This window comes from Bufo gargarizans, chromosome 3 (genome assembly GCF_014858855.1).
Source record: "Bufo gargarizans isolate SCDJY-AF-19 chromosome 3, ASM1485885v1, whole genome shotgun sequence".
Taxonomy (NCBI): Eukaryota; Metazoa; Chordata; class Amphibia; order Anura; family Bufonidae; genus Bufo; species Bufo gargarizans.
This window is the reverse complement of record NC_058082.1, coordinates 364,322,995-364,348,788: the sequence shown is the minus strand read 5'-3', so window position 1 is coordinate 364,348,788 and position 25,794 is coordinate 364,322,995. Positions and strand designations below refer to the sequence as shown.

The window sequence follows — 25,794 nt, the reverse complement described above, 5'->3', positions numbered from 1 at the left end:
ATGAAGCCAGATTGTCTGTTACGGGACCTCTCTCCTCTGCCTGTGTGCTGGGCCTAAATATATGCCAATGGACTGTTGCAGTGGTGGCTGACGTGAAGCCTCATTCTCTGCTATGACATGCAGACTAATTCTCTGCTGACATGAAGCCAGATCCTCTGTTACGGGACCTCTCTCCTCTGCCTGGGTGCTGGGCCTAAATTTATGAAAATGGACTCTTACAGTGGTGGGTGACGTGAAGCCTGATTCTCTGCTATGACATGAAGACTGATTCTCTGCTGACATGAAGCCAGATTGTCTGTTACGGGACCTCTCTCCTCTGCCTGGGTGCTGGGCCTAAATATATGCCAATGGACTGTTGCAGTGGTGGCTGACGTGAAGCCTCATTCTCTGCTATGACATGCAGACTAATTCTCTGCTGACATGAAGCCAGATTCTCTGTTACGGGACCTCTCTCCTCTGCCTGGGTTCCGGGGCCTAAATATCTGAGAATGGACTGTTCCAGTGGTGGGTGACGGGAAGCCAGATTCTCTGCTATGGGACATCTCTCCAATTGATTTTGGTTAATTTTTATTTATTTAATTTTTATTTTAATTCATTTCCCTATCCACATTTGTTTGCAGGGGATTTACCTACATGTTGCTGCCTTTTGCAGCCCTCTAGCCCTTTCCTGGGCTGTTTTACAGCCTTTTTAGTGCCGAAAAGTTCGGGTCCCCATTGACTTCAATGGGGTTCGGGTTCGGGACGAAGTTCGGATCGGGTTCGGATCCCGAACCCGAACATTTTCGGGAAGTTCGGCCGAACTTCTCGAACCCGAACATCCAGGTGTTCGCTCAACTCTAGTTACTCACTTCTCCAGGCTTCAGCGTTGCCCTGTCTGTAACTTGCTGTTTCCTCCCTGCACTGATTATAGAGATCGGTGTAGATAGGAGATAGAGAGGATGATGTAAATGTACCACTGCAGCATTCTCCCAATCATTGACCAAAACTAATCAGAAGCACTCTGCCTGATCTTCAAGTGGAGAATCGGCATTATTGGTGTATGGGGACCTCTGGGGCCCCCTGGCTTGGAAACCTGGTTGCAACTGCCACCGCTATAGCCATGGTTCTAGGTCTCACTATGTAGATTATAACATTTACATTAAGGTCAAAACAAAGGGAGACATTTATCAGCACCTTCGCACCAGTATTTTGGTGTTAAAAATAAGGCTTGATTGTTGGTTTAACTGAACCAAACTCGAAACATCATAAAGATCCATGATGGATGGATAATACATCTGGAATACTCTCATGGGAATAGCCCCTTAGAATCTACTGCTTTAGGGCTCATGCACAAGAGGTTATGGATCAGTGCCAGTATTGCGTACTGTAAATGGCCAGTCCGCAATATACACACTGGCCATGTGCACTCCTTGGTGCGGATGGGGACCCATTGACTTGAATGGGTACGCAATCCGCTAGATACGACTGAAGACAAGACGTCACCTATCTTTTGCGGAGCGGAGGCACAGATCGGAAGCCTACAGAAGCACCACGAACACTTCCATGGGCTTTCTGGTCTGTGCCTCTGCACCGCAAAAAGATAGAACATGTTCTATCTTTGTCCATATCTTCCGGATCGCGGACCCATTCAAGTCAATGGGTCAGCATCCATAAACAGAGTGCACATGGCCAGTGCCTGTGCATTGCGGACTGCTATTTGCAGTCCGCAGCATGGGCACTGAGCTATTACGCCTGTGTGCATGAACCCTTAAAAAGATAAAATAGTGATACATACATTCACTAAAGTCCTTGGTCGCTTAATCTTTGTTAGTCTATGTTGTTCACATGCCTGTACGGTATTTATTGGCATGCTAGATTACTGTGATGTAAAGATAATTGAATTGTAAGAGCAACTGCATTTCTGGAGAGCTGTTATTTTTACTATTATTTTTACTATTATTAAATGTGGACTGAGTGTTATTCAACATGAACTTCTGTACTCACTCTTCTGCTTGGATCGAATCTATAGCAGCTACATAGTTACTAGGGATGTATCCTGTTTTTCCTGAACGCAGTGATCGAGCTTCCCACCAGTCACCCTCACTGTAGAGACAGAAAGATATACAGTAAGGAAAACAACCAGCTTTATTGTACTAATGTGATACATATACACAAAAGATACACAAGATGCTTAAAGCAGAAACTTGTGATGTTCAAATTATGAATTATTACATTTTGCAGAACGTTAGTTTTTAGGGTTTATGCACACAGCCATAGTTTCAGTCCACCTCCGATCCGCGTTTTTTTGCAAACCTATTCATCTCAGTGGGGCCACAAAAGATGCGGACAGCACACCCATGTGTTGTCTGCATCCACAAGTCCATTTTGCAGCCGCAGCCACGCAACAAAAATAAAACATGTCCTATTCCGCAAAGGACATTTCCACAGGAGTTAAAAAAAATAGCCACTTGCACTCGGCCGGTATCCGTGTTTTGAAAACACTTACGGCGTGTGCATGACCGCTTAAATTAGGCTTTGTTCACATCTACAACATTGTACATTGGAGGCTCCTACCCGAACCTCCATCACATATTCTGTTGAAATGGCAAGACAAAATGGTGGTAAAATGATGGTTACTATGATGGAAACCTGATGGCTGCTTTAATGGAGTTCGATTCCTTTGGTTTTCATGTTATGGATAGGGCACTGCCATCATCTTCGTTGTGCTGCTCCTACGACTGAGCAAAACAATGGAAATAGCAATAAATGGGGATATTTACTAAGGCTGCTGTTTTCTACACCAGCCTTAGTAAATTGTATGGTGGAGTAAGATATGCCAAATTTATTAAGAGTCACAGGCCTTTTAACAAATTTGGTGCATCTTCTGGGTTTACATGAGCCATAAACTGAAATCTATGCTAACTAGAATCTTCAATTTACTCCAGCTCTTGGTGTAAATTATAGTAAATCTGGTGGACCGCAGAGGCCTCGCCCCTCTGCTCACCCTTTTTCTCGTCACTTTTAAAATGTGGTGAGGACCTGCAAATTGTAGCTCAAATATGAGAAGGCCATAATCTGAGACTTTGTTATCCCACTTTTGTGGTGTATAAACATTGATAAATCATAACCAAAGTGTTTAGGCAAGCCTTTTAAATATATTGTGACACCAAGGGAACTTACATCAACCATGGGGCTCTATGATTGTCCAAGCTCAGTTCAGTAGAGTTGTCATGGCCTTTACGTTACACTAAACCTATAAATTAATACTAAAAGTAACCAAGAAGTATAGTTGGCCCCACTGTTTGTGAAACTGCAGCACTTTCTGCATGATCCTGACACGAGCAGTGTTCTAGAAATCCTGCAGAGAGCACAGGGGTAAATATCCTGCTCATGGATGATCTCCATTTTAATTGAGGGGGTTCAGCTGTTCAGAACCTTCTTCTATTAGCAAATAAAAATAATTGTTACACTCTAGAGCGGTGTTCTTCAGCTCCAGTCCTCAGGGCCCATCTTCCGGTCATGTTTTCAGGATTTTCTTAGTATTCAGCAGGTGATATAATTAGTGTCCATGCACCAGGACTTACCACAGGTATTCATTTTGTGGGATCTTCTCAAATCATGAACGGTAGGTGGTCCCTGAGGACCGGAGTTGAGGAATACTGCTCTAGAGGACCCTGCACATCCATGCATCCATAGATTCCATAGATTGACCAGCGGAAGAACTTACACATTTATTAAGAGGTGCAAATTTTGTCACAAAATGGCACTTGCAACAACATTTGCAACTTTTCTACAACATTTTTGGGCATGGTAATATATGTGAAATGGGAAGTTTTCAGCCCAACTTAAGGCCTCATGCACGCGACCGTTGTGTGCACCCGTGGCCGTTGTTCCATTTTTCGTAATTTTCTGCGGATCCATTGACTTTCAATGGGTCCATTGAAAACTCGGAAAATGCACCGTTTGTCATCCGCCTCCGTGATCTGTGTATCCTGTCTGTCAAAAAAATATGACCTGTCCTATTTTTTGGACGGACAACGGTTCACGGACCCATTCAAGTCATTGGGTCTGTGAAAAAACACGGCTGCACACAAGATTGGCATCCGTGTCTGTGATCCGTGGTCGTAGGTTACTTTCAAACAGAGGGATCCGAAGATCCGTCTGCATAAAAGCTTTTTCAGAGCTGAGTTTTCACTTCGTGAAAACTCAGATCCAACAGTATATTCTAACACAGAGGCGTCCCCCTGGTGATGGGGACACTTCTAGTTAGAGTATACTGAGAACTGTGTACATGACTGCCCCCTGCTGCCTGGCAGCCCCTGATCTCTTACAGGGGGATATGATACGCACAATTAACCCCTTCAGGTGCCGCACCTGAGGGGTTAATTGTGCTGATCACGGCCCCCTGTAAGAGATCGGGTGCTGCCAGGCAGCAGGGGGCAGTCATGTACACAGTTCGTAGTATATTCTAACTAGAAGCGTCCCCATCACCATGGGAACGCCTCTGTGTTAGAATATACTGTCGGATATGAGTTTTCGCGATGTAACTCAAATCCGATGGCATATTCTAACATAGAGGCGTTCCCACGGTGATGGGGACGCTTCAAGTTAAAATATACCATCGGATTGGAGAAAACTCCAATCCGATGGTATAAAAGGGACTCCTGACTTTACATTGAAAGTCAATGGGGACGGATCCGTTTGCAATTGCACCATATTGTGTCAACGTCAAACGGATCCGTCCCCATTGACTTGCATTAAAATTCAGGACGGATACGTTTGGCTCCGGACGGCCAGGCGGACACCAAAACGACTTTTTTTTCATGTCCGTGGACCCTCCAAAAATCAAGGAAGACCCACGGAAGAAAAAACTGTCACGGATCATGGACCTACGGACCCCGTTTTTGCGGACCTTAAAAAAACGGTCATGTGCATGAGGCCTAAGAGTGCTACAGTGATGTACAAACATCCAAAGTTACATTGAAAGTCAATGGGGACGGATCCGTTTGCAATTGCACCATATTGTGTCAACGTCAAACGGATCCGTCCCCATTGACTTGCATTAAAATTCAGGACGGATACGTTTGGCTCCGGACGGCCAGGCGGACAACAAAACGACTTTTTTTTCATGTCCGTGGACCCTCCAAAAATCAAGGAAGACCCACGGAAGAAAAAACTGTCACGGATCATGGACCTACGGACCCCGTTTTTGCGGACCTTAAAAAAAAACGGTCATGTGCATGAGGCCTAAGAGTGCTACAGTGATGTACAAACATCCAAAGTTATTTTACTACTAGTTGTTTTCTTTACATACGAGCTGTTTAAAATGTGGAATTTATCTCCCTTCACAAAAGTTAGGTCATCTTCTGTCCGAGCCTCATAATCATACAGGGCAATGAAGGTTGTTGCTCCTAAGAAAAGGGAGAGAACAGAGGTTACTCTAGGAGGGAAAAGAGAATATAAGGGTTGTAGTTCCAGAGCAAGTAAAGCAGGATCATTGCCATAATTCAAAACAACAACAGCAAAAATTGACTGGTAAACCATGCACAATGCAGAAGGACTAGCTCAGCTGATTGTAATACCTTTCACTTAGTGAGCTGTTCTTCATTCTGGAAAAATAAGTATTTTTAGTTCCTATGCAAGTGAGCAGTTAAGTGCAGTGAGGGTAGACCCAAGCCTCTCTGTGCACCCTTTCCCCTCCTGCTTCCTCTACCAACCTCTCCCTCTTTTTGATTGACAACATAAGACAAAATGATCGTGTAGGACCATAACCCTGTGTATAAGGAAGGAGAGGGAGGGGCTGGCACAGAGAGCAGGAGAAGAAAGGGTGCACAGAGACCTGGGCCCACCCTCGCTGCACTTAAATGCTTGATTTCCACATAGATCAAAAGTACTTTTCCTTTAGAAAGAAAAACAAATCACTAAGTGAAAGGCGTCATTAGATACAGCTGAGCTAGCACTGCAAGGTATTGTGCCTGGTGTAACAGTGAATTCCCAGGTGACAGATTCAGTTTGAGAGCTAAACTATTGGTCAGCTGAGCTTTTTCTTTAATGTTTTGGCTATTTCATTTAACATGATAGGTAAAGGGTAACTTAACATACAGTAGGATATTATTGTTTTGCAACGCCTATAGACTACAAGAGAGACAAAGGAGCAGTTCTCCTCTGCTTCTATGGCACAACTGAGGTCGTGGAAATGCTATTTTCCATAAAAGTGTGGTGCCCACCTATAAGACATTTGAAGCATATGCTATAATGAGCCTCCATGTCGCATTTGCTGTTAAAGGTTCCTTGTGCAATGCTTTTAGTTAAAGCTAACTCTCATTTTCACCTTACCTGAAGATCCAGTGACACCCATGCCTCTCTGTCCTCCACCCAAGAAAGGTCCTCCGACTACACATATTGAGTTGATAGTAGAAATGCTAATGTCTTGGTTGCGTACTGTTGTAGGATCCGGGAAATAGCGTGGACTGGAGAAGCTCTCCACACTTACATCCACTGCTTTTTCTTCCTTCTTTTTGCACTGTGCACAGCCCATTACCTGTAGAGACTACAGTCATTAACCATCCTTTGGGACCCCACAGAGGGCAGGTTCAGGCAGGTTATAATTAGGGATGAGCAAATCGATTCGCATAAAACTTCATTCTAATACTGTACGGAGCAGGAGCTCAGTACAGTATTAGAATGTATTGGCTCCGATGAGCCGAAGTTATTGCTTTATGAAGTCTCACAAGACTTTGCACAAAAACTTCATAAATTAATTTGAACTGTAAAGAACCATTTCCCGAACTCGGGTTCGGTTCCAAGGTACCACTTAATTAATTTATGAAGTTATTGCAAAGCAATAACTTCGGCTCATAGGAGCCAATACTTCTAATACTGTACGGAGCTCCTGCTACGTACAGTATTATAACGAAGTTTTACGCGACAATATACAGGGTTTCGCTCATCCCTAGTTATAATATAAAGACACTGTACTGGGAACTTAAAGTCCACATGTTGTAGGCAGGTCTAAACTGATAGAAGGCAGAGCCAACAAAAGTAGGTGGGGACAGCACAAGTAGGCGGGTCCAGCAATACAATTTTTGTGGCACAAAATACCACCCCAGCAGAGCCAAATACCACAATGCAGCACAATATACTTCCCAAGCAGAACTAAATACAACAGTGCAGCATAAAATAATGCTCCAGCAGCATTAAATACCTCCCCAGAAAATGCCCATCTGTGGTGGCCAGCACAACGTTCTGTCCTCTACTCCAGTTGCTTCAAGATGGCAATACGTTGATTTCAGGAGTCAAGAGGGCATCTGATGCTGCCTTCCAGGTACATAGGTACTTGATTTTCCCAGCTCTATGAGCGTCAGGTCATTACTTGGCTGGTGGCTATGTGGGGAGCTCAGGCAGCCCCCTGGGCATTGACCCACTGGGAAGTTTCCTGAAGGGTCTATGCCCAGTCTGCCCGTGAAGACACAGCAGTTCACCTAAAGATTTAGAAACTGAGTCCTGGACTTCATGGTACTGTGTGATCATAGTAAATTGGAGTGTATATTACTGGCCCTAATAATTGCCTATAGGGTGTACGAAAATGTATTTCTGAGGCAGTCATTTCATATTTCCAGACTGCAATAAATCAAAACAATGCAGACTCACGCCTGTGCACTGGGCTGAGGCACTGCACAGAATTATGCGACTGGAAGACATGATAGCAGCTGAAAAGGCTGAATACTAGGATTTCTGTAATCTATGGTTCCTCTGCACCAATTGCAGAGCTTCTCCTCAGTATCACATTTGGTCCACCATACGAAATCATGGTGATCTTTTGTTTGACATTTTTAAATCTATTAGGATGATTTTATATGGGTCCTATGTGTCCCCACATCTACTCCTTGTGTGGTGTGCCTTGTCCTTTCTTCTCTTATAGTGTCTTTTTGTTTAAATTTTTCTTTTGTATTCTCAAAATGGGCATTAGATGGATAGGGTGTTCTGTTTGTGTGTATTGCAAAGTATGCATGTTATATGTGTACTCTCATATCGATGCCCGAGATATTTTGTTTTTGCTATATGTTATATACTTAAAACTGCAATCAACAGTCTCAGAATCGCTTGGATAAGCCTCTTTTACACTAGCGTTTTTACTGGATCCGGCAGGGTTCAGCAAAAACGCTTCCGTTACTGATAATACAACCATCTGCATCCGTTGTGAACGGATCCGGTTGTATTATCTTTAACATTGCCAAGACGGATCCGTCATGAACTCCATTGAAAGTCAATGGAGGACGGATCCATTTTCTATTGTGGCAGATTGTAGCAGAGAAAACTGATCCGTCCCCATTGACTTGCATTGGGGTCATGCTGAATCCGTCTTGCTCCGCATGCCAGGACAGAAAGCAAACTACAACATGTTGCGGTTTGCTCTCTAGTCTGGGGACACAACTAAACGGAACAGAATGCATTTTGGAGCATTCCGTTCAGTTCAGTTTTGTCCCCATCGACAAAGAATGGGGACAAAACTGAAGCATTTTTTTCCGGTATTGAGCCTCTATGACAGATCTGAATACCGGAAAACTAAAACACTAGTGTGAAAGTAGCCTTAGTAAAAGCATTACCAACCTATTACCACATAAAGTGACACAAAATAGACTGTGCCAGAAAGGGGTTAATGGAAGTTTTGTAGATTTCACTCCTTTTAGTTATCTAATCAGCCTACAATATTTTGCTCAGCTGTACATTTGGGTACATTCTAGTTTTTGATTTATGATTCATTATTTATACTGTATAAAAGCCCCAATAAAGGAACAGATCCAAACATGTAGTGCAGTCAGGATTAGTGTTGATCGAGCACCATAGTTCTCGGGTGCTCGGGCCGAGCACATCGGGATGCTTGTGTGCTCTACAAAGCACCCGAGTATAATGAAAGTCAATGGGAGGACCCGATCATTAAACCAGGCACCCCCTGCTCTAAAAAGGGGAGGGTGTCTGGTTCATAAGAAAAGGTCAGAAATTGATGTAAACGCCACCGAAATGGTTCGGGAACAGCACGGGGAGGATGTTTGGATGCATATTGTACTCCCAGGTCGCTGCTGGGAACGATGTTGTCCGAGTAGTACGCCACTTTTACAGACTAACAATAATACGCACAAAACCGAAGATAAAATCGATTATAGAGGAAAAATTGTTAGGAAACATTCTTTCCTGTATATTTACTTGTATATAAAGTGCAGGTGCTGCCAAAAATTACAAGGAAGATACCATCTGTATATCACATAAAAGAGGGCCTCATTCACATTGTGGTACAATTGTTCAGGTAGTGGGACTCCTACACCCTGTAAAAGATTTTAGTTGCAGGCCTGCTGGTGAGCTGACCCTGTAAACTGTTATATGCGAGGGCCTGCTGGTGAGCTGACCCTGTAAAACATTGTAGGTGAGGGCCTGCTGGTGAACTGACCCTCAAAAAAATTATATGCGAAGGCCTGCAGCTGAGCTGACCCTGTAAAACATTGTAGGTGAGGGCCTGCTGGTGAGCTGACCCTCTAAAACATTATATGCGAGGGCCTGCAGCTGAGCTGACCCTGTAAAACATTATATGTGATGGGCATATATGCGAGGGCATTATATGCGACAAATAGGCATGTTGATATGATGGAAGAGGAGGAGGAGGATGAGAAAAGGAAGATTCAACCATATACCCTTGTTTGTGGTGGAAGGGGTGCATGGGAATACAGTGTATTCAATACACCATAAAAGCCACATTTAAAGTGCCTTTATGTTCAGCTGCTTTTCTCTGGTAGAGTAGAGAAGTCATGGTCAATCCGGGCCTTGTTCATTTCTATAAGAGTCAATCTGTCAGCATTTTCAGTTGACAGGCAGATACACTGTTATAATGCCACCAGCAGCACTAAATACCTGCTCAGACAAAACACTGGTGGCAGGGCAGGCTAGAACCTCTCAGTTTGTGCCACGTGTCCAGCTTAGTAGATGTAAGGTACTGAGGGATCATTAAGGACGCTGACACGGTCTGTTATGTACTCCTTCACCATCTTCCAAAATGTTTCCCTCCTTGTGACACTAAGCCACGCATCAGGGTGAGGGTGCTGGCAGGGTGTCATAAAACTGTCCCAGGCTTTGGAGAGGGTTGTCCTGCCTCCATTGGAACTGCTGTGTTTTCCCCCTGTCTCCCCTCCTTGGTTGGCCAAGGAACTACGGACTCTGCCGCCAGCGTTGTCAGATGGAAATTTTGTGAGCAATTTTTCAACAAGGATCTTCTGGTATTGCACCGTTTTGCTCGTCTTCTCCACCAGAGGAATGAGAGATGAGAAGTTCGCTTTGTAGCGGGGATCGAGAAGGGTGAACAACCAGTAATCCGTGTTGTCTAAAATGCGTATAACGCGCGGGGCACGAGAAAGGAAGCCTTACATGACATCAGCCATATGTGCCAGAGTACCAACAGGCAAGACTTTACTGTCGTAATCAGGAGGATCGCTCTCAATCTTCTCATCCTCTTCCTCCACTTCTGCCCAACCACACTGTAGAGATGGAATTAAACTTCCATGGGTACTCTCTGTAGCGGAGGCAACTGTCTCCTGCTCCTCCTCCTCCTCTTCATCATCCAATTCATGCTGAGAAGACGAACTTAGGGTGGCCTGGCTATCACCCTGTGTAATGTCTTCCCCCGTTTCCACCTCTTCCACATAAAAGCGTAGTCCTTAATTGTGAGCAGCGAGCGTTTGAGTAGACACAGAAGTGGGATGGTTACGCTGATAATAGAGTTATTGCCGCTCACTATCTGTGTCGATTCCTTAAAGTTTCTAAAACCTCACAAAAGGTCAGACTTCCATACCCACTTCTCGCTTGTGAACTGCCAATTTTAAGCACTACTGCAGCGTTGACAGACCGGCTGAAGCTGTCAATGACTTGTGAAAATGTGCACACACACAGCGCACCTTCACCAATAGCTCAGGCAAATTGGGGTAGGTTTTGAGAAACTGCTGAACCACTAAGTTTAAGACGTGGGCTAGGCATGGGATATGTATGAGCTTGCCGAACTCCAAAGCCGCCACCAAGTTACGGCCATTATCAGACACACCTATGCCTGGTTCTAGGTTGAGTGGCAAGAGCCACAGCTCAGTCTGGTCTCTTATCCCCTGCCACAGCTCTGCAGCGGTGTGCTGTTTGTCCTCTAAGCATATCAGCTTCAGCGCGGCCTGTTGCCGCTTCCCCACTGCAGTGCTACACTGCTTCCAGCTATTGACTGATGACTGACTGGTGCTGCACGCAGATAAATCGGAGGTGGAAGTGGATGAGGAAGCGGAGGAGGAGAAGTGGGGGGTTGGAGCCACTAACGTAGGTGCTGGCAGAAACCCTGATCGATGTAGGACCCGCAATCCTTGGGGTCGGTAGCACCTGTGCCATCCCAGGGTACAAATCGTTCCCGGCCTCTACAACATTCACCCCGTGTGCGTCCCTGGCCAAATGCACTTGTCCATGTGTCCGTGGATAAGTGGACCTTCTCAGTAACTGCGTTGGTGTAAGGCGGGCACAGCACACCTTGAAAAATAGTGTTGGCTGGGGACTGCGTAATGCAGGACTGCTGCCGACATCAAGCTGCGGAAGCCTCAGTGTCCACAAGCCTAAATGGCAACATTTCCAGGGCCAGTAATTTGGAAAGCTGCACATTTAGTGCTATGGCCTGTGGGTGGGTGGCTGGGTATTTGCGCTTGCGTTCAAATGCCTGGGGTAAGGACATTTGTACGCTGTGCTGGGACATGGAAATGGTCGCTAATGGTGCTTGAAAGGGTCCAGGTGCAGGGCGGGAGGCATCCGGGCCTGCGCCTTCGACAGGGGATTGGCCAGCATGTAATACAGGGGAAGAGGAGGCAGTGGTGTGACCCGCAGACACAGATTGTGGACCCAGGCGTTCGGCCCACCTATTACGGTGCTTTGATGCCATGTGGCGGATCATGCTGGTGGTGGTGAGGTTGCTAGTGTTCACTCCCCTGCTCATTTTTGTATGGCACAGGTTGCAAATTACAATTCTTTTGTTGTCAGCACTTTCATAAAAAAAACGCCAGACTGCGGAACACCTACCCCTTGGAAAGTGAGATTTCCGCAAGGGGGTGCTCCGGGGAACAGTTTTCCCTTTTGCCACCCCACTGCCTCTTCCAGCCTGTTGCGATGCAGCAGATCGCTCCCCCTCTGTACTGCTGTCCTCGCTCAGCTTTCCACCTTCCCAGGTTGGGTCAGTGACTTCATTGTCCACCACGTCCTCTTCCGCTTCCTCACTCTGCTCACCCTCCTGACTTGTTGACCTAACCACTACCTCAGTGATTGACAACTGTGTCTCATCCTCTTCTTCAACCTCTTGAGGCAATAATTGTCGTTGAGTTATTGGCAACTGTGTCTCATCATCATCCACCTCATTAATAAACAGTAATTGCTGTTCCCCGCCGTCATCTTCTTGTAATTGTGGATGCTCAAGAGTTTGGGAATCAGGGTACAAGAACTGTCCCTCTTCAAGGGTGCTTGGTCAGAGGGCTAAATCAACGAATGGAGCTGAAAAGAGGTCCTCAAGTGTGGAATCACTTTTTGCCCAGACTCTCCAGTGTGGGAGGAAGGAGGATCAGGGTGAGGTTTGGGTTGAGCAGACTCTTGGCTACTGAGACTGGACTTGGTGGAAGACAGAATCGTGCCTAACCGGCTGGAAGCATTATCTGCTGCAATCCAACCAACCACCTGGTCACACTGGTCTGACTTCAAGAGTGGTGTCCTGCGCTGCCCTGCAAACTAGGACATGAAGCTAGGTATCGTGGATGATTGTTTTTCTTGTGCTCTAGCAGCAGGCACAGTTTCTTTGCACCCAAGGGCCACGGCCTCTGCATGCATTATCAGCATCACGGCCACCGCCCCGTCCCTTACTGCTTGCCTTCTTCATATTAAATGTTATATATGATTGAAAGTCTGTCATACATACAGTAGTGTAGGATCGGGAAGTGTATGCACAAACAAATGTAAAAAGGTATTTTGGATGTGGAAACATAGAGAGATATCCCGCAGATAATGTCAATGCTGTCACCAGCGGCTAATGAAAAATTACAGGGAATGTCACAGGTATTTGGGATGAGGAAACATTATACAGGAGATGTACCACCGGTAATGTCACTGTACGCAGCGTCTACGCAAAAAAGTACACTGTATGTCACAGATAAAAAAAATTACCGCACACGTTACACTGGAGATGTGCCCCTGGTAATGTCACTGTCAGAAGCGGACACCGTCTATTAAAAAAGTACACTGTATGTCACACATATTTTTTTGATGAGCACACTTTACACAGGAGATGTGGCGTAGCTAATGTCACTGTCCGCAGCGGACACTGTTTACGGAAAAAGTACACTGGATGTCAGATATTTTTGGGATGCACACACTTTACACTGGAGATGTGGCACAGCTAATTAGCTAATTTCACTGTCCGCAGCGGACACCGTCTACGAGGGGCTTTGCTAGGTTAAAGGGTTTCTGTCATCAGAAAAATCATTATGTATCTGGCTGACATTAGAGATCTGCTAATGTCAGCAAAACATAACTGTATGATCTTTAAGTCCCTGCCTGCCGCCATTCCCTCAAAATAAAGACTTTTATAATATGCTAATGAGCCTCTAGGTGCTACTGAGGTGTTGCTGCAGCACTTAGAGGCTCCATCTTCTCACCCTTTGGCACGCCCATGTCCAGTTGATTGACGTCCTAGTTCTCCTCTGTGCCCGTAAAATCCCGCGCCTGCGACGTCCTGTTTAGTATTTGGCACAGCGGCAGTGAGTGAAGCCGGCAGCAGGAGAGCGTCCTTCACTCACTGCACCTGCGCCGAATACTAAACGGGATGGCGCAGGATTTGCGGGGCACTGAAGAGAACTAGGACGTCAATCAACTGGACATGGGCGTGCCAAAGGGTGAGAAAACGTAGCCTCTAGGTGCTGCAGCAACGCCCCAGTAGCACCTTGAGGCTCATTAACATATTATAAAAGTCTTTGAGACTTTGAAGGAACGGCAGCAGGCAGGGAGTTAAAAATCATACAGTTATGTACTGCTGACATTAGCACATCCCTAATGTCAGCCAGATACATAACGATTTTTCTGATGACAGAAACCATTTAAAACATTCGGGCCTGGGCCCCTGATCTTATGTCCTAGGCCCTGAATGTACTGCCTGCCAGATAGATCCAACTGTATTGCCATCCTCAGGACGGCAATACATTTGAATCTAATGCCTTGCAAGAGCTGAAGGACCTGGGATGACATCACAGTCCATATAAGGCTGCTTTCACACTAGCGTTCGGGTGTCCGCTCGTGAGCTCCGTTTGAAGGGGCTCACGAGCGGACCCGAACGCAGCCGTCCAGCCCTGATGCAGTCTGAATGGAGCGGATCCGCTCAGACTGCATCAGTCTGGCGGCGTTCAGCCTCCGCTCCGCTCGCCTCCGCACGGACAGGCGGACAGCTGAACGCTGCTTGCAGCGTTCGGGTGTCCGCCTGGCCGTGCGGAGGCGTGCGGATCCGTGCGGATCCGTCCAGACTTACAATGTAAGTCAATGGGGACGGATCCGTTTGAAGATGCCACAATGTGGCTCAATCTTCAAGCGGATCCGTCCCCCATTGACTTTACATTGAAAGTCTGGACGGATCCGTCCCAGGCTATTTTCACACTTAGCTTTTTTTTGCTAATATAATGCAGACGGATCCGTTCTGAACGGAGCCTCCGTCTGCATTATTATGAGCAGATCCGTTCAGAACGGATCCGCCCGAACGCTAGTGTGAAAGTAGCCTAATCAGTTCTAAATGCAGTAGCTGAAAAGGACCTGCGATGATGTCACCATCATGTGAACAGTGCAAGAGAGGACGGCTCAGCAGTGAAGAGAAGTCCTGGGAAGAAGCTGTGGTGAGGTCTGCTACATGAGAAGAGGTAAGTGAAGGGGTAGATTACTCAGTGTGAGGGGTCTGTAGAGAGCTTTATTACCACTGGGATAACAATAGGGGGGACTTATTTCTACTAGGGGCTCTGTAAGGACATTATTAATAGCAGAGGGCTCTTCTACTAATGGAGGCACTCTTGGGGAGCACTATCACTGTTGGGGGCACTGTAGGGGGCAGTATTACTAATGAGGGAATTCTAGAAGGGAATTACTATTGGTGGGACTATGAGGAGTACTATTACTATGGGGGCACACATTTTCCTTCAGGATAGTATTTGGGAATAGAGAAAAGTGAGGAAGCTAAGATGTCTGTGTTTCACACGTTCCAGCCAGCCAATCACTGTAATGCCATCAGCCAACATGGCTACGGCATTACAGTGAGGGCAGTACTTATCTGCACGCTTATTGGCTGCGTAATAGACAAGAAACGTGCAGGGCAGAGACTCGAGCATTGCGCTTGAGCACATGCGGTATTCGGCCGAATACCGCCATGTGCCAAGCATCGAGATGCTCGACCCAAACTGGTTTTCGGCCGAGCATGCTCGATCATCACTAGTCAGGATCCATTTCATTATAGGTTGCAAAAAAACACAGGCTGTCTATGTCCAAACTGGTATGTGTTTCTGTCCTTTGGACAGAAGTCGTTATCTTGACAGATTTTCTGATCAATCCTTTATTCGGAAAAAATTGGTATGGAAACACCTTTGTACCAAGCCCAAAAATTTGTGCCACAAAGAATTCTAGAGTAGACCTAGCCTAACTTGTGCCAACCATGAGCCTCTAAAAGTTATTTTATTTACATACTTATTAGAAAATCCAGTATTAGACCACTTTCACATGGTCAGTATTTGGTCAGTATATTGTTCCATTATTTGTTAGGCTACTTTCACATCAGCGTTTTCCATTTCTGGTATTGAGATCCGTCATAGGATCTCAATAGCGGGGGGAAATGCTTCAGTTTTGTCCCTTTTCTTTGTCAATGGGAACAAAACTGAACTGAACGGAACGGAGTGCACCAGAATGCATTCCGTTCCATTTGGTTGGGACCCCATGCCGGGCAGAAAAACCCTGCAAGCAACGTTTTTGTGTGCATCATGGGATGTGGAGCAAGACTGATCCGCATGAAACACAATGAAAGACAATGTTTCGAATCCGTTTTCTCGGACACAAAAGAAAACGGATCCGGCGCCCTTTGACTTACAATGGTTTTAGTGCCGGATCTGTCATGGCTATTTTAGAGATAATACATCCGGATCCGTTCATAACGCATGCAGCCGGTTGTATTATCCTAACGGAAGTGTTTTTGTTGAACCCTGCCGGATCCAACAAAAACGCTAGTGTGAAGGTAGCCTAAACCAAAACCAAGAGTGGAAGTTAAGCCATAATGGAAAGATTTGTGCCTGCTAGGTCTTTTGGCTTACAAATGAATGATGAAAAATACTGAGCGTGTGAAAGTGACCAAGCTCACATTTTCAATATAACACAATACAACCCCAACCAATAAGGATCTTATACTTACTGATAAAAACAGGCTTCAGAAGAGAGACATCACCTGATGGGAATCGTCTGTAAGATAGCGAGACAGTGATGGTGCTTTATTCTTTTAGGCTTCTGATATTGCATGACATTGAAGTTTTTCTCTCTATATAACAGACTTGGGTCATAGTTCCTCGCATACTAGGTGTCTAAAGCCATGTTTACACCTGGCAATCCTTATCATTTGTTTGCTTCAGTTCCATTTTAAAACTTCTCTTTGACCTTCTGATGTTGTGTAGGATATATCATAAAATGCTCAGCTGTAATTCTTCAAATTTGAGAACGCCTTACCTCTTCCTTCCTGTTAATGTTCAGGTGGTCAATCATTTCCTGATTGACTCTGATGGTGGAGATCACTTCATGAGCACATCAATGTCATCTGTTAGTAATGGGTATGTCACCTCTATCCAGAAGAGTGTAATTAAATGGCTTTCCCATCTGGACATTGATGGCATAATATCCACAGCATATGTTATCAATGTCCGATAGGTGCAAGCTCCACCTATGGGGCCTTCTCCTGTCTCATGAACAGATCTATACCATAAAATGTGTCTGCTGTTTGTGCTTTTCCATATTTTTTGTCTGTCTCACTGAGATGGTCGAATGTGCTCAGTTGAAATCTTCCACTGTCACTATCCATATGTTCTGTTAGCAGCTGTGGCAGTTACAAGGAGAGAGCTGTAGAGGGAAGGACACACTCCCTGAGCTGCCGGGCTGAAGACAGTCTAGCAGAGCAATTGGGCAGTAATTGGGGAGCTCTGGGCCCATGTGAAGGACAGGGCTGGTCCTAGTTTCTTAAAAAACGAGATTGTCATGTACCATTTGCCTGATTTTCATTTTTTACATGAATCATGGCTTAACCCCTTTGACTCCGTAAAATTAAATGAACCCTTTTAGCAATAATTAACCCTTTGTAGTGGTCACCTGGGGGACTGTACTAGCAAGTAATAATATGTGGTAGGCAGAACAAAAATCAGGAAATCATTACTGATAGGGGTGAGATGAATGTTAACACTTACTGGTGGCTGTGGTTATTTATAGAGACTACCATGTTGTCCGGAAAGTATGTGAAAAATAAGTTGTTAGTACAAAGTTCACACAGCTATATTATGCCTCCGAACAAACTCCGATAAGTCTATACAACTATACTTCAACGACGTATGTTTCTGATCTCTGATTTTCCAATAATTTTTTTTTAGATTGATTCAGCATCTGGCAAAAAAAAAATACTGTGCCACGCTTTATCAGGTGTTATATAAGGCTTTATTAACACCTGTATTGATGGCTTGCAGATTCCTTAAAAAAATCTACATAAAATAAAACAGTATGCTTCGCTATTTTGTTCAGGATAATGACCAACCAGATGGAAACCAGATGGAAACCTTCTCGACCACGATATCATCAGTGGAGTCCACTGGGTAGTGCTGGTGCCCATCATATGATGGATCAGTTTTTGGCTTGGGTTTTCATACGAATGCTGCAGGTCTAAGGCAAAGTCTAATAATAAAGCCTCATGCACAAACCGCATTTTGTATAGTGTTTGATCCACATTTTTTGGGGGATTGCACTTGGACTGATTAATTTCTATGGGTCCGCAAAAACATGTGCTGTTCGTATCCATGTGTCTGTTCCTCAAAAAGATAGAACATGTCGGCGTCTTGGCCACAAAATGCGGACCACGGACCCATTGAAAACAAAGGGCCCGCAATAAAGCAAACACAACATGGACGTCACACGGATGTCACCCATGTTTTGCAGATCTGTGTTTTGCAGAATGGATACTAGTGTGCACATGAGGCCTAATATAGTCACAATTCTCACCAACGGCCCTCTCCAAAATATGCAAAGTTTGCCACAATTAAAGGGGTTGTCCAGGTTTGGCCGAATTGAACCCGGATATACCCATAATTTCACCCAGGCAGCCCCCCCAGACTTGAGCATCGGAGCAGTGCAGTGAGGAAAGGACACTTGGCGGCTGGTGGCTTCCTCACTGCGCCTGCACCGAATACTGAACGGCGCGGGATTTAGACTGCAGACACGGCTGGCGGGAGGAGAGCAGCGCTGCCCTGACCCTGTTAATCAAGAGAAGAAGAGCGTGAAAAGAGGTGGGCAAATGGAGCCTCTAGGAGCAGGTTCAGTGCCCCCCTCCCCCCCGCTCCTAGAGGCTAATTAGCATATAATAAAAGTTTGTTTTTCTCAATAAAGACTTTTAGGCAGTGAGATGGCCTAATATAGTTATGTTCAGCTGACATTAGCACATCGCTAATGTCCGGCAGCTTAATCCCCATTTTTCAGGTGACAGAAACCCTTTAATGTTTCTTGGCTGGGCACCGTGTAGTGAAAAATGTGGCCAAGGTCCTGTTTCTGATGTTTTCAGTTGCTGACAAAGTGTAATGCATTGTCTGCATACATATCAACACTGCCAATTAATGGTATGGCCTCAGGGGTGAAATGTGAAGGAACAGCATCTGACTGCGGCAACTTTGGCAGGGGTATAGGCAGGAGGAGGGGTTAGTAGTTGTGGCAATGATAGGAGTGATAGTGGTACATGGCAGATGTCCTCACTCCAGCACACCTTGGGGCCATGCAGAGAATAGAGGCTGCACCCTTTCGTACCTTGGGGCACACTCTGGACCCTTTGGGGCTCCTGCCTAATATTAGGTGGGGTACTATTGATGTTAGGTGCAAGACAGGAAGGCAGATGTCGGAGCCAGCAGATGAATGGTAGAGTCAATGAGCAGGCCTGGTTTCCGCCTAGCAGTGAGCCTGGTGACGTCACCGGCAACACTGCTAGTGTTCAGCTACATACTATTACAGCGCTGTGATGTCCTAGGCTCAGGAGATGGGACTACGCAATCACTTGCAATCAAAAAATCAAAACGTATTGCAATAAAGGATATGTGTCACTATCTTGTTTTAACTGGCATAAAAAAATCGGTGACACATTTCCTTTAAAGACTCTCAATGAATAGGGGTTATTTGTTGCAACCAAGGATAAAACTGAAAAATGGGGAAAGATCTGATATGATTGCAGTGTCGGACTGTGGGGCCTAGGGTCCACCAGTGGATTTGATTTTGGCGGCCCACCCTAGAGCTGGAGAATCGTGACAATAGCTGAGTGGATTTATATATAGATTTGTGGGAAAAACTGGTTTCAACAGGGCATCTCCAAAGGTATTTACAAGCACTATAGCTGCATGGCAGTAGTTTAATAATGAAAACTTTCCTGACAGATTCCTTTTACATTTGTTTTGCAAAATGAGATTTTTTTTCCTCAGTTTCAGACCTCAGCTTAAATACCTCACACTTCCACTTAGGAACTGAAATATTAAGATCCCCACACAAGCAATATAATGCAGTGCATACACATTCAGATAGGAACCAACTATAGACATGTACCCATAGCTGGTACCTGCTAGAGAAACCTCCATGTTAATGCACATTTAGGAATCGTGTTAATCGTTGGTATAAATACGGTACTTTATGTATATATATGTATTCATTTGGCACTTGCAGAGAAGGATCCCCAGTAAGAGACAAGGGTATTAGATAATACTTCCTTATTGTTGTCATACGTGCACCACAATGTTCTGCTGCATTAATGAAACATAAGTATAGAATGGAGAACAGCAGCCACAGAACCCTACAACTTTGTGTTGCAAGCTGAAGTAGTATTATTCTACATTCATACAGTCAGACCTCTTGAGCTTAGAAAAATGTCTGTATGTAAATTATGTAGAGGTAAGCATACTGTCAGATGTCACATATAGTACCAAAGTGTGCTCATTTTTGTCTGTATAAATCCACACAGTGCCCACAGTACCATATTATGAGCACACTGAGCCAAGTAGTGCCCAGAGTGCAATATTCCATCCAGATAATTATAGTGATAACATAAAGCCTACAGTCCCATTACAGCGCAACTGCAGCTTACATTTTCTGCATTCGTCATTCCCAAAATTAGTAAGAGGGTTAAAAATGAGCACACCCCCTCTTACAAGAAGACATATGCTCTTACTGTTATTTCTGGTTGCTATGTGTTACTGTTGATCCTTGTATAGTGGCAGTACCACCCAACATAAACTGTTAAACTGTTATGTGACTGATTATTATAAGAATAAAGCATGCATAACTTGTTATGTGCTTCCACATCAGGGGCGGACTGGCCATAGACCCTCGTTAGGCCGATGCCTGGGGGGGGCCACTTGAGCACTCATCAGGCCTCCAGGTATGTAACAGTCTGACCCTCTCATCAGCTACTTATGTATCCAGCCTGGTAACACACAGCCTCCTAAATCCAACTGTATTACCATTATCTGGATTAGGATACAGTTGAATAGTGCAGTGGTCCCAGGAGCCCATGGCTTCTTACCAGCACAAACATTTTTTTGTGCCTGTGGTGTTTCAAAAGTCTCAAACACATTGCGACTTTTTTGCTCCAGAAAACTACTACATTGGGTCACCTGTTCTGACAAACTAGTTTTCCAGCTCTTTCCAGTTCTGCGTGCGTTGGCTGCCCAGCTCTACCACACCCGTTTTCCTGTTCTGCTGCACCAGCACCACCTATCCATGTTGCTGTGCTCTTCCAGGCAGACAGTTTAGCGTGACTTAGTTATGATTGAGTCCTTCAGCTATCCTTTAATGGGGAACTGTGTATACCACAGACCTGGGGTACAATCTTACAATGATAAAATGTGCATTTACATTATTACAACTAATGTGAGACTAATTTCAGATAGTCAGTAGATGATTATGTATTTTACATCAGCATTTGTAAGGCCTGTTTTACACTTGCATTGTGTCATTCCGGTTTTGAGATCCAGCCGAGGATCTCAATAACGGGCCAAAACAGATCCATTTTGTCCCCATTTATTGTCAATGGGGACAAAACTGATCAAGATGCATTCCATTCTGTTTGGTTGCATTTTTTGACTGGAAACTACAGGCCGGTAAGTTTAACATCTGTTGTGGGTAAACTGTTTGAAGGTTTTCTGAGAGATGCTATATTAGAGCATCTTAACGGAAATAAGCAAATAACGCCATATCAGCATGGCTTCGTGAGGGATCGGTCATGTCAAACTAATTTAATCAGTTTCTATGAGGAGGTAAGTTCTAGACTTGACAGCGGCGAATCAATGGATGTCGTGTATCTGGACTTCTCCAAAGCATTTGACACTGTACCACATAAAAGGTTAGTATATAAAAGGAGAATGCTCGGACTGGGAGAAAACGTCTGTAAGTGGGTAAGTAACTGGCTCAATGATAGAAAACACAGGGTGGTTATAAATGGTACACACTCCGATTGGGTCACTGTCACTAGTGGGGTACCTCAGGGGTCAGTATTGGGCCCTATTCTCTTCAATATATTTATTAATGATCTTGTAGAAGGCTTGCATAGTAAAATATCAATTTTTGCAGATGAAATAATTAACACTGAAGAGGACAGTATACTACTACAGAGGGATCTGGATAGATTGGAGGCTTGGGCAGATAAGTGGCAGATGAGGTTTAACACTGACAAATGTAAAGTTATGCACATGGGAAGGAATAATGCAAGTCACCCGTACATACTAAATGGTAAAACACTCGGTAACACTGACATGGAAAAAGATCTAGGAATTTTAATAAACAGCAAACTAAGCTGCAAAAAACAGTGTCAGGCAGCTGCTGCCAAGGCAAATAAGATAATGGGTTGCAACAAAAGGGGCATAGATGCCCGTGATGAGAACATAGTCCTACCACTTTACAAATCATTAGTCAGACCACACATGGAGTACTGTGTACAGTTCTGGGCTCCAGTGAACAAAGCAGACATAGCAGAGCTGGAGAGGGTCCAGAGCAGGGCAACTAAAGTAATAACTGGAATGGGGCAACTACAGTACCCTGAAAGATTATCAAAATTAGGGTTATTCACTTTAGAAAAAAGACGACTGAGAGGAGATCTAATTAATATGTATAAATATATCAGGGGTCAGTACAGAGATCTATCCCATCATCTATTTATTCCCAGGAAGGTGACTGTGACGAGGGGACATCCTCTGCGTCTGGAGGAAAGAAGGTTTGCACACAAACATAGAAGAGGATTCTTTACGGTAAGAGCAGTGAGACTATGGAACTCTCTGCCTGAGGAGGCGGTGATGGTGAGTACAATAAAGGAATTCAAGAGGGGCCTGGATGTATTTCTGGAGCGTAATAATATTACAGGCTATAGCTACTAGAGAGATATCGTTGATCCAGGGATTTATTCTGATTGCCTGATTGGAGTCGGGAAGGAATTTTTATTCCCCTAAAGTGAGGAAAATTGACTTCTACCTCACAGTTTTTTTTTTGCCTTCCTCTGGATCAACTTGCGGGATAACAGGCCGAACTGGATGGACAAATGTCTTTTTTCGGCCTTATGTACTATGTTACTATGACATAAAACTGCTGCGGTTTTGTGTCAGGTCGGCGAAACGGAACAAACTGTAAACCATTTGACTTACAATGATTTTAGTGCCGGATGTGGTTTGTTCCGTTTTGATGTAGCACAACCGCATCCTAACAGAACGGATGCATCTAGATGTGTTAACATCAAACGGAACCATTTTGGTATGGTTTTAAGATCCTCTGCCGGATCTCAAAACCAGAAGCCAAAACACAAGCGTGAAACAGGCCTTACAAATACTTATGGAAAATACTAACCAAATATTGACAGTGTGAAAGTGGCCTATGTACTAAAGCCAGTTTCAAACATACTTTCAATTGCAATTACAGGCAGAATAAGCCCACTTACAATTCAAGAAATAATAATGATCATTTTATGTATAGGCGACCTGGTTTCATTAATGACAGTTGTTTATTTTTGTTAATATTTTGCATTGGACAATTATTGTTCTGACCGCTCGGAAATGTTTGAATTGTAATGAGACAGTATCAATTACATACTGGAAAAAAAAAAACTTTAATAAAAATACTGGAAAAATTCAGTATCTTGTGCTCAAGTATAAATTATAACAAGGATAAAATGGAGCAGCCAACCAGAATCGGCTACCACCAAGAAATTTTGAAAACTTATTTTTGTTTTTACTTTTTATCTCCAAGAATAATGTGCATAGGGGGTGATTGTGTACACTGCTGACCTATTTCATCATCGGTTTGGGCCCTACAAACAGCACTGCACAGATCAGCTGTTAGCAGAAGCTATGTTACCCAGAATTTCGCCCAGGCAGCCCACCTGACAAGAGTCGCACAGGGCAAAGGCAATTTCAGGAGTTCCAGTGATGAAACGGGCTGCCAGGCAGAGGCTTTCGCCCAGAAGTGAGCCCGGTGATGCTACCGGCACTGATGGGCGTGCTTTAGAACTGCTCTAACCTGTTAAATGGTTAGGGCAGCGCTAAAGCCGACCCATCAGAGCCGGTGATGTCACCGAATATACTGCTAGGCGAAAGCCTCCGCTGGGCAGTGTATTATTGTAAAAAAAAACAACAACTTGCCCTGCTTGATCCAGCGCAGGGCATGGGAGCACATCGGAGCATAACATTGTCCGATGCTAACATCAGAGGGACTGCCTGGATGAAAATATGGGTATTCCCGGGTTCAGATCTGAACCGGGACAACCCCTTTTAATAATGTACGGGATTGGAACACCACTTCTCCATACACTGTATAGTGGTCGCTCTTGGGTACTGCAGATCAGCTCCCCTTCACGTGAAAGTGAGCATTAGTTTGCGTACCAAAAAATTACCACTACACAGAGTATGGCATTATTGTACACTACTTGGTAAAGGTGTTAGGTGACAGACCCCACCAATCAGATTTTAAGGACCTATCCTATGGAGCCATGGAAAGCCCCTTTAACATACACTATTACACAGGGAGATGTGATTCCAAAAATCAGGCATGTTTCATCTGTTCGATCATACAAGCCAATTATCAGGAATTAGCATTTCTATGAACTATTATTCACGATAATTTGCAGTTAATCATGTAGTCAAATAGGCCTTTTAGCATCCCTGAGGAAGGCCCCACTTGGGCTATATGCATTTATGAAGACCGTCATTTTAGACACCAGTCTTAATAAAGCCCTGTACTGGAAGTGGATCCGCCGGAGTTCTAAACATAAGACAGCTTTCCAGCCCTCCGTCTTCCATAGAGATCGGGTGCCCGTTTCACTCAACATCAGCGGAGCATAATCAGATCACTCTCTTCAAAAATATTGAGTCCCTCTTATGATTGAAACTCTCCAATGCCGTAGCAGACTTTACTTGTCAAATCCAAGATATTGGACAACGAGTGTCTGAGCTGGAGATGCAAGTGACAACATCGCGGAGGCCATTGGAGCAGATAGGTTGGATATAAATACCCATGCAGCCCAGATTGATGCGCTTGACATGAAAATATAAGACCTCAAGAACAGGTCACAGAGAGGTAACCTACGCCTATATTAGGCAACTTTTAGGCGCAGATTGCGACACAACAGCCAGTTCTTCTCCCCGCCCAGATCAGAAGAGGGACTCAATATTTTTGAAGAAAGACACCTGATTGTGCTCCACTGATGTTGAGTCAAACGTGCTCCTGCTCTCAATGGAAGACGCAGGGCTAGGAAGCTGTCTTACATTTAGAAGTGGCGGAGGATCGGCTGAAGTTATGTAGAAGCTGGTGTTTAGGGGTTTATTAATAAATACTGTATGCTCCAAATTCTCAAATTTCACTACCCAGAGACTAAATACTTAGTACGGCTTGGAACCACCTAACTCTACCTAACCTCCCATCCTCCATTCATCTTTATGCTGACCTGGCGCCATCCCCTCTCCGGTGATGTGGAGAGATGAGACCAGTAACCCAGGCTCTTCAAAAGGCGCAGGTGTGCTTCAGATGGGGGTTTCCTTTCGCCCTCACCTTCCAGCTGAACTCTCAAACACAGATAGTTAAATCTCTGACAGACAGCTGTGAGATTCTTCGGTGTGCAGGGATACAAGTGCACCAGATGCCTCCTTTGCCTCCTAGGCTACAACACCCAGCAGGAGTCTGGACAAAAGCACCCACTAAAGCCTCTGCGGCCCGCTCCCCGGCCTCCTTAACTCCACCTTCTCATCCATAGTATGTAAGATGGTGGTTCATTGGCCATTGGGCATTATTGTTTTTGACTGTTAGAATCTTGGCACTGGTTGTGTCATGATCTGTCATTGCCAACTTTTTCACAACGTTCCAAACCATCCAACCATCATGTTGCCCTTTAACTTACTTGGGACACTTTTGAATATGAACATCGGCCCGCTTTACATTTTCCTACTAATGTTACCTGCAATACCAGGTTTTCTGTTCAATCATGTTAGTTGTATT

At 44.7% G+C, this 25,794-nt stretch overlaps 1 protein-coding gene across 2 annotated transcripts in view; it reads right to left on the bottom strand.

The window, feature by feature from the left end:
- The window catches only part of FGR (FGR proto-oncogene, Src family tyrosine kinase), a 112,260-nt gene that overhangs the window by 46,175 nt on the left and 40,291 nt on the right, over window positions 1-25,794 (bottom strand). Inside the window, exons 2-5 of one of the 2 annotated variants that reach the window (XM_044288025.1) lie at window positions 16,457-16,503; window positions 6,316-6,520; window positions 5,294-5,390; window positions 1,984-2,082 (exon numbers count right to left, since the gene is read on the bottom strand). In XM_044288025.1, coding sequence (XP_044143960.1) covers window positions 1,984-2,082; window positions 5,294-5,390; window positions 6,316-6,517 — 398 coding nt within the window. In that variant the 5' untranslated portion in view covers window positions 6,518-6,520; window positions 16,457-16,503. The remainder of the gene's footprint in view (window positions 1-1,983; window positions 2,083-5,293; window positions 5,391-6,315; window positions 6,521-16,456; window positions 16,504-25,794) is intronic. The other variant, XM_044288026.1, reaches the window with a different exon arrangement.